General features: G+C 34.2%; 2 protein-coding genes across 3 annotated transcripts in view; one reads left to right on the top strand and one right to left on the bottom strand.

Moving 5' to 3' along the window:
- The window catches only part of Task6 (TWIK-related acid-sensitive K[+] channel 6), a 739,267-nt gene that overhangs the window by 319,423 nt on the left and 409,265 nt on the right, over nucleotides 1-10,579 (top strand). The gene's annotated exons all lie outside the window — the stretch shown is intronic.
- The window catches only part of LOC136840867 (uncharacterized), a 345,410-nt gene that overhangs the window by 48,239 nt on the left and 286,592 nt on the right, over nucleotides 1-10,579 (bottom strand). The window contains 2 exon segments of the mRNA XM_067107819.1: nucleotides 5,795-5,874; nucleotides 8,594-8,737. Of these exon segments, the coding sequence (XP_066963920.1) occupies nucleotides 5,795-5,874; nucleotides 8,594-8,737 (224 nt within the window).

Below are 10,579 nucleotides of genomic sequence, written 5' to 3' on the forward strand. Positions count from 1 at the left end.
GATGAAATAAGATGATTTTGCATGTCGCTCGGTAAGAAAAGTACTTGTATGCATTCCAGTCGAAAGGTTCGTGAGCTGAGTGCAACTTTTAAATCAAGATTCATTTTCACATTCTCCGTAAATGTAAAATTATAGCCTGTTCGCCTTTTTTCGGAGAAACTTGACATAAATATAGTTTATAGTTTTTTTAACTGAAGCAAGTGTGTATTTGTACAAAGGTAACCTGTGCAATATAGTCATGCTTTTTTTTTTTTTATCTTTTTTATAGTTATGTTCGTCTATGTTACATGAGAGTTTCTGTCTCTTATTACATTGTTACTAGCAGCTTATCACATCTAAATTAGTTTACTTAATGAGTTTTGTAATTACATACGAAATAAACTTTAAGAAACCACATTTCCCAGCTCTTCCACCCCTTCCCCTGTAAAAAAAAATAGTCCCTGGCGTATTATTTATACTGGTGCCGTTGGTCGTCTCAATTCCATACAGTCATCGATGGAGCAATCAATCGCAGGTGATTCTAAAGTTCTCGATTCAGAAACCAGAGTTGTTGTGAACGTTGTAAGTGAAATATAATTTTTTTTTAATAGATATGTAGGATAAAGTATAGAAGAGTTTCAAGCCATGTAATAACGTAGACAGTGTTTTTGTTATTGAACTGTGAAATAATCCGTAACTAGCAATGGACAAATAAATATTTTTGTCAGAGGCACAGAACTAACTACAGAAATGACCAGTAAATTGCTTACTGAATTTCAAGTGCAACGGTGCCTTTTTTACCTCGTTTCATTTATAAGCACAATACATACTGCCGTGTCTTCATTTATAAGCACAATACTTACTGCCGTGTCTTCATTTATAAGCACAATACCTACTGCCGTGATTATACGTGTCTGGTTTTACCTTTTTATTATTTATATTATATTAGTAAGTTATTTTCCTTCATACGGGATAATTCGTTAGAAAAACAAGACGACAATCACTGTCTCCTTCATCTTTTCACTCCGGAATCAAGGGTGACCACTCGGTGCAGAAAGGTTACGCAGTTTTACCGTAGCATAAGCCTGCATAGGCAAGCTCATCAGCAACGGGGCGATCCCTGTACACTGTCACTGTTCCCTTTTATCTTAATTCACTTTTGCGTTTTCAGGATATAACGAGAGACTGCATACTATCCCTCTGTTAGTGCTTAGCCGGGAACATAGTGTTATCCTTTTTGACGCACCCTTTCTTACTAGAGTCGAGATCTTCCAGTGTTTCGCTATTCCATTTTTCAAATCTTCGAGCCTTCGCCTTCTCACATTTTTCCATTTCGTCCATTACAGTTTTCAGTCCTTGCATGGAGTCCTCGTAAAAAATGGCATTGTTCTAATCCCCGAACGGTTTGTGACTCTGTCGTTATGATGCAAGAGGGCAAAATGAAAAAAGAAAATTGAAACCTGGAATTGATTTTGGATCGCAGAACAAAAGTCAGCTAATGAGTCAATAACGTGACATTGCTGACCGATATGAAAGCGAGAGAACGAAAAGGAAAAAGATGTGGTACAGTGGAAGATACCATACCAACTTCATGGGAAGAACGCTCCCGTTCGTACGCATCAAAAAATGCTCCTCATATTGCAGATATTTCTAACAATGCGGCACAAGCTCAGTATCAATGGCAGGCTTGGATATCAGTATTTCTCGTCCTTTCACAAAGGAATAATCCCAACGAACAAGCCTCGTAACAATGGTCTTCGAATACTACGCTTTCCATTAAGCTATCAAGGGATATTTGACTCTTTCAAACATAAGTCTTTTGCATCAGAATATTACCTGCGATCTTTTGTTGTAATTTTGTTATTTCTTTTTTCGTGATCTGTAATTGCTGTCCCGGGTTATTGTGTTTGGTTTCCTATTTTACCGTGCATGTCTGAATTTATTTGGACAAGACGTACGCAACTACTGTATATCTTCCGGGATTATCCGAAAGTAGGTCATGAGTGCTTCCGGTGGTGGTTCCAAATTTTGTCTCATGTTTATTTTAACCGATTTCGGTATTTTCGGTCCTTGTCAGTTTGACTTTAGTTTTAAGGTAGGATTTCGGTGTAAGCACTACAATAGCTTGCATTCCTTATGGGAAATTTCATGGCAAGGTTAGCAAAAGTAGCATACGCGCGTAAGAAAGAAAAACTATGAGGGAAGATATGATTAGAATAAAACTAAAAAAAAAATGTGTAATTTTCCATTGTAAATGACCGACGCTTGTTCTTAGAACAGAATATTATTTGCATGTTAAGTAGCCATTCTCTTTTTTACTTCCACTACTTTTTCCGATTGGTAAATCACAGAAATAGGGGAAGAGCAACGAACTTTATAATACCAATTTTATAATTTTTTTATGGTTATGCAAAAGCAATTTACTGCCGATTGTACATCTCTGAAACAAAGGCCAAAAGGACTCTTACCATTAAGGGATGCCTCACCATCCTCGAGTCCCTTGAACAACTCTGGCAATGAACGGAGAATCGTTAGGCAGAACTGAGGCGCAATCCAATCCCAAAGAAAGCGACCTAATCGAATCTTGACAACGGGAGTCGTTAGAAAATTCCGCGAAAAATTGAACCAGAAGAGGCAACAAGGAAAAAACCAACTGCTAGACCGCTCAAGGGAAGAGTTTTGCTCCTACCAGGCGTCCTTGCCCCCTTCGCTTATTCCTTATCCCCGTAGAGGGTAGTGCTTTACGTCAGTGCACCTCACGTACCTCCACCCTTATTCTTTCTTCCATGTGCACTGTTTCAGGCATTACTTAGTTCTTTGCAGCGTCCCTTCTGGCCTCTGAAAAATTTTCCTAGCTGCAAACCCTCCTCCTGCATTTTCCTTTTATTGTACCTCCATTCATATTCTTTCTTCCATCTTACTTTGCAGCCTCTTCTGCATATCAATGTTTCATAGTGCAACTGCATAGGTTTTCCTATCCTTAAACCTCTTATTCTCAATTTTCCTTTCAGGGCTGAATGACCTCATAGGTCCCAGCGCTGTCGCCTCTGGTAGGGCAGCCTAAGTTGTCGACGTATTTTATCTATCTTTTCTCCATTTACCCCACAGGCTGCTCATCTTTGATGAAAATTCTTCGATCTCTTAGTTCTGTTCTGTTGTTTGTTTTGCCTTTTTTTCCCGCCCTTTTTGGTTTTTCTAATAATTATGACTCACTTGTAAATATTGAATTTAATTTTGAGCTCCCCCTCCTTTGTTTGTTGCATCTGCGGTTTTCTCATGACCCACTCGAGTCATTACTTGTTCTGAACGTTTTGAAATTGTTATGATATTCGGGATGCGGGTTCGAATCCCTCCTTCCCTGGTTTGATGCTACCAGGAATTACTTAATATTCTTGCACTTGGATCTAAGGCTTTGTGTAGTGACAAGTGTATCCAAAATCGTGTGTTCTGACTTCGAAAAGTTAAGGGGGCATTGTGGTTGTTTATTATTACGATTACATTCATATCTGGTAAAAAGACCTAACATGTATATATATATATATATATATATATATATATATATATATATATGTGTGTGTGTGTGTGTGTATTTATATTTATATATAAATACACATCTATCATCTATATATATATATATATATATATATATACATATATATCATATATATATATGTGTATATTAACATATATATATGTATATATATATTATATATATATATATATATATATATATATATATATATATATATATATATATATATATATCAGTGGGATGTATTTCACCTTCCTCCCCAAAGCTTCCAAAAGCCTTGAAAATGGAAATTTCTAATTGGAGAGAAGCACCGAAAAGTCTGGTTTTCTTTGAGAGGAAAATTGAAATAACGGTAGACCTATTTGCTCGGTTGGCGGCTTTTGGGAACGAGTCGCCTCCCTCCCCCCGCTCACGAAAGTGTTATATATATAAAACTGTTATTCCCGAAAGGATTTCATTGTCCATCAAAATGATGCATTTCCATGTGCATGTTTAAAATAAACAATTCAGCTGAAACTGTACATCAGGAAATATACGAATGTAAACTGGATGAAAATTTATTTCAGTTAATGAAATCTAAAACCAAGTTTAATTCTCTGGAGCGATTGGAATTCGATGCATACAGAACACGTGGTCCTTTAAACCTCGAATATTGCATTTGCAGCCCAGGGACTTTGATACTCCGGCCAAAAAAGACAGATGAAAATTCCTTTATGATAAAGGACTTGAGTTATCCGTGGACATCCTCGGTAATAGGAATAAATATGAGATCCCGCATATGAATATTCATATGAGACGCCTAATTCTAACGAAGGGGGAATGAACACGTGGAACATATTAACATTTTAGCGAAATTCATTCCCATGCGCAAGCACATGACACACATACCCATATAAGCGGCGAATGTATATTTGAAAATTTAGGAGAAAATATACTAGTGCCTGGGAATAGGTTATGCTCACTGCATGAAATGCATTGTTTGCATTTATTTGCGAAACAAATATTTGATGATGGAATAACATCACTATTCACGTTGGTAGATGTTTCCTTACAATTCTTTTGCTTCATAAATGTCATTTTATTCATATCAGAACTATATGCACCTTGTTGGGTAGTGTTAGGTATAATTTGTAATTTCACCTTACAGTACATCTCTGCATTTAAAACAGTGGTTATTTTCAAGTTACAGGTATCTTTCAATGTTAATGAGAAGTATAATATATATATATATATATATATATATATTATATATGTATACATTATATATATATATACTGTATATATGTATATTATGTATATATATATTTCTATATATATATATATATATATATATATATATATACACACACACACACATATATATATATATATATATATATATATATATATATATATATATATATATATATATATATATATATATATATATATATAAAGAATTAGTCAAGATGAAAGTGATACAAAAAGGGCAGGTCTAAAAATAAAAGGAAGAAGTTGAGCAAAACTTTTATGAGTAATATTTTGCCCTACAGGAAAGTAAATGTAGAGTGAAACGTTATCAAATTGGTTGATCTAATACATGCAGTCCTAGGTAGATGGAGTGAGTATTTTGAAGGTTTGTTGAATGTGGGAGATAGAAGAGAAGCTAAGGTGCATGGTGCAGGAGTGGAAATAATTATTGTGAGCTTGAGAATGCTTATGGAAGTGACTGTTGAGGACTTAAGGAGAACAATTAATGGGTTTAAGTAAGACATCAGGATTTGTTGGGATTATAAATGATATGTTGCAGTATGGTGGCGGTAGTTTTAGCTTTAAACTGACGACTGGCTTAGTATTATGAACTGAAAATTATGTATATACAGAGTAATTAATTTAGAGGAAACTCTGTCTAAACTCAAACCAGATCAATGAAAGTTCTGTCTGCCATTGTGTTAGGCAATCAGAAAAAAATATATGGAAGGAAATTTCATTTACAAGTGTATGTATATACACACATATATTATATATATACATATACATATGTATGTATGTATATATATGTATACACACATATATATGTCTATATATATTTATTTATTTATTTATTTATTTATTTATTTATTTATTTATTTATTTATTTATTTATTTATTTATTTATTTATTTATTTATTTATTTATTTTATTTATTTATTTATGGCAGCCTTACTGAGTAATGGTTCATAAATATCTAAAAAAAAACATTGTAAGGTCAGGCTCATGCTATAAATTGTAGTTAAACGAAAGTAAATTAATCTGAAAACTTACCTGTGACGATGCGTTAACGTAGCGTAGGATAGTATCGTCCTGATGAAAATAATCTTCGTTTTGCAACATGAATGTGTTATCTAGAGGAAGAGAAAAAGTAATGGCTTTAATATATCCTGTAAAAAAAAGAGGGGAGGTAGAAGATTTATTGTTGTTTCACAGCTGTTAGAATATATTCATACTTGTCTACATGCCTCCTTTCTCGTACATCCATCCCTATGCGAGTATTATGTATGCAAATACTGATTCATGCAGACAACCTTGTGTACTCATGATATATATATATATATATATATATATATATATATATATATATATATATATATATATTTATGTATATATATAATTATATATGTACACATATATATTATATATACAGTATGTATACACACACATATACTGTATGTATATATATATATATATATATATATATATATATATATATATATATATATATATATAATTTATATAATTTATACACAAAGCAAAACGTGTCTGTGTGTGTATTGATATATATTTACGTTTGCAAATATGCATTAATTTACAACGAATATCATTTATTTATTTATTTATTTATTTATAATATAATTGTTGACATACTGAAATTACATGTATTGCCCAATATTATTATATTACTGTCTACTTGTGTTCGCATATGTACACTTCAAATTCCAAGAAATGCTTGGACGTTTTATGCACATCCACACCTCATACCTCACTTATCCCTGATTCATAGAGTGACAGGTTCAAACATATGAAAGAGTAGGATATCCCACAACAGCGATAACTCGGCAAGGAAGAAAATATATAATCGTGGCCGCCTCAAGTGATTGGGTGTGTCAATACATGATGATGCTGCTTTGCCTTAAATTCTTCTAATGTGTACGTCATACTGGCAGAAGCAGGGGTTACTAAGGGCCTTCCAACATAGAGGCTACGATTCATTTTTACAAACAAATATCTGAAACTGATTTCTTTTAGCGCACTTTCGTTAGATAGTTTGGAAGTTAAATCTAGGGGTAATTCTTTCTTATTCTTTAACTTTTTATGATCATTTCTGGTTTGTTTTCTTCAGCTTACAATACTGCCAATCTTTACAGTAGGGACATTACGTAGGTACTCAAAAATGCTGTCTGGTTTACGGACAACAGCTATAGCTTGTTGCTTCCTTCTGAGATGAATGAGTTAAGTTGATGTCTTAGGAAACCATGCGAGGTGTCAATTAGTCAATTTTGATCTCTTCGTCCAATGGATAATTAGAGATAGATTTAATGGGCAGGAACCACTAAAAGTATGATCTACCTGTCTTTCTAAGGGGAGGGATTATGTCAATTGTGAAGTGTTAGGAATCGGTGAATGGAACGGATTGTTTCAATAAATAAAAGCTGGACTTGACTCAAAATGACTTTGTGCATAACTTTTCTGTGTGTTTTTTGTGACCATTTTTTTCCTTCGATGCTTTACTTAATTTTGTTCTTTCTCTTCTGTGTTACTAAAATAGACAAACCCCTCTTTACACAGCCTAATAACCTCCTCTATTATATCCCCTTCAAACATCAGCTTAAATATCTTTTTTTTTTAATAATAAAAAATGTGCCAGATAATGAATCTTATGGTGTGAATGTTTTTTTTTATATTTATCCAACAAATAAAATTTTACCAAGGCACGCAAAAATACCGAGTCACATTCAAATTCCTCCTTTGAAAATTCCATTTTTTCTCCTTGCCATGGAGGAAAGAAATTAATTTGGCTTTGTATAGCGAGAGATTTTCAAAAGCAAGAGTGAAAGAGCGTCAGTTCCATAATGTTATGAAAGTGTGATTACCATTTTATTTCTTATACTTTTTTTGTTACAACGGTGCTAAGATAAACAAACTCTTATCGAAGAAACCATAGTTACTGAAGATATGAAGTAGAAAAAAGGAACAGGTGAGGACACCCGGAAACGAAAAGTTAAGTGGTTTATTATGAGCCCTGTCAGAAGGAAAACAGTTGGGCATCCCTATTTCCTCCCTGTCGCCCTGCTATTTTTGATTCAGTTTTCTCTCATTGATGATGATTTTAATTACTCTGTTTTGCCATCTGCCGTCTTATGTAATCATGGAATGTATTAGGCTGAAAGCACGGACACATGGATTTATAATGTTTAGTTGTTTTAAACTCACTGGTATAGTGACTAATTTAATAATGGAAAGCTGGTAAAAGTTTGTCGATAAAAATGATGTATTAATTTACCACTTATTATCTTTACAGGTAAGTGTGATGAGAATTATACACGTTAAGCTGTGAGTATTTCCTAAATGTTTTTCTTTGAAGTTAATTAGGAAATTTTCGCTGTGGAATTTTAGAATAAAATAGCTTTGGATATCAATCGTGGTTATGTTCGAGGATTTTGAATTAAAGGATATGGAGTAACGTCTAAGGGAAGGAATATATGTAACATTATCAAACTCTAACACACACACACACACACACACACACACACGCACATTGAAGAAAAAATATTCGATTGTCAATGAATACAGTTGTAAATTTTCAAAGTACAGTAAAAAATCACCAAATTGAAAATACAGGTCCAATATAAAAAGCTGAAACATTTCATTATTAAGAAAAATGCCCAGTATTTCAAATAAATATATGCCAAGTAAGCCTCTCTCTATTGTCGAACGCTAAAAAGTAGAAAAATAAAATAAAACGCTACCTATTTACTAATACAATCAACATTAAATATATAAAAACACTTATTGAACTTATAAATACTATTATTAACAGGAAAGTACAGAAAAAAAAACACTCACCAAGACAGCACCTGAGGAAAGAAAAAATGTGGGCACGAGTGGCTGTGGCGCCGGCGTCGATGACCACTGTGTAGACCGGTTGCCACGCCCACTTACGCCCACCTGCCACGCCCACGCAGGGAGATCCTTCTACGGTAGGACTACCTGACGCAGATACGACAATTAATACTCGAAATGATAATTTAGAATGACAGGCACAAAGCATGTCTTACTTGTAAGTTGAGTATTACCTTTCATTGAATGTGAAGTATACAATAATTTAAGAAAAGTGGCAGCACATCATGTATGTGTTTGTGTATATTATATAATTCTTAAAGTTTTAAAGTGGTTGATTTTATTAACCACTTATGTACAACCCTCGAATAAACTTTTTCGAACATCAGCCAGACAATTAGGGTAGTTAGTTATAAATACTGTGTAAAGGTATCTCCGGCAGGTATTTTAGAAACAGGTGCATAGATAAGAGAATCGTTTGAACTCTTATTGGCCTCACTAAGAAGTGTCACAGGAGAATGAAAGTTTTTGTATTATTTTTTCGGTATTGTCTCTCATAAATTCTACGTATTTAATAAACTGATGTACAAGTATTACAATATCGTGTGGAAGAAGGTTTTATCCTGGTCTATCAGGTATACTCCTCCACAGCGCGTAAGGTTTCATTATTGTTCTCAGAGTGGCATTCATACAGGTGGTCTTTGAGTTAAGATACTAGGTCTGGTGAGCAAGAACTCCGGGGCAATAATTCAAAACTACAAATGGCTACTTTAGTCATTAACTGCTACCTGCGTTATGCTGACAAGGGCATTGTCCTGAAGCACTAGCGTGACTTCTGACGGTTTTTTTTTTTTTTTTTTTTTTTTCTTTTCATATTAATTTCTTTTTTCAGCTGTTGCCATTCTGATACATTATACTCCATGGGAATGGTTTATCCCTTTTCCGAGCAATCTATTTTGTTAATACTTTCAGAATACCAAACGGCAGAGACATCAGAATTTTTGTGGGTGGACACATTGCCTACTTTCAATCTCTGATTCATTTTCAGTGTAGCGAGCCAAGGTCTCATTCTTGGTTGCCAGTTTTATATAGAAACTGTCTGCATCGGCATGGACACGATTCAGAAATGTCCTTGAAGTTTCCACTCTGGCCAGCTTTTGTTCTGGTGTCAACATTCGGGGTACCAGGCTTTGCGACAGGTGGCTCATTCCTAACATATTCAGAGAAGTGTACCCCGACCCTACGACGAAAGGCTTCCACTGTAATATTTTTGTACATTCTCCCCTGCGTTTATCGTCTGTGCTGTCTCTACTCCACTTGAATTCTATATCCCACATTATAATAGTGGGATAAGAAGTGAGTCCTCATCTTGTGTGTTTGTCATGCTTTTCATGGATTTCCGTAGCAAACATTCAATGACGGGTCTGCCATCTCTGGTGTCCTTTTGAGATTCTACTTGTACCAAGTGATTTCCAAAGGGTCTTGCTTGTATTATTATGAAGGTAAACAGTTAGGGGTTTTATATGGCCATTTATACGTTTGTTTTATGCAGTCACACCATTAAATATTAGTTATGACTTTTATCGGGACAAGACTAAGAACTTTTGTAAAGACCCCTCGCAATTTGAGTTTCCATCCTCCCTCCAGTTGTCCTTCCTCTTTTTGGTTCCCATTAGTCGTTGAACAGATAAGATCATTTCGTTGCCTTCATATTGCATTTGCATAAATTTAACCTAAAAATATTTATTGAATGAAAATAGGCAACAGAATATGTACCCATGCTATTTGGTTTTTCTGTAGCAATGATATTAAAAACCATGTATTAAGTATAGAAGAAGAGTGATCTAATGCCGTCGCCTAATCTGCGTTTTGCTTTAAAAGCATGACGCACATGAGGCGTTGTAAAAATTTAGGTGTGGTAAAAGAATGTAGAAATTTACATGTTTAGTGAAAAAATAAATTTCATAAATGCATGATTTAAATATCCTCACG

This window comes from Macrobrachium rosenbergii, chromosome 8 (assembly GCF_040412425.1).
Source record: "Macrobrachium rosenbergii isolate ZJJX-2024 chromosome 8, ASM4041242v1, whole genome shotgun sequence".
NCBI classification, from domain to species: Eukaryota; Metazoa; Arthropoda; class Malacostraca; order Decapoda; family Palaemonidae; genus Macrobrachium; species Macrobrachium rosenbergii.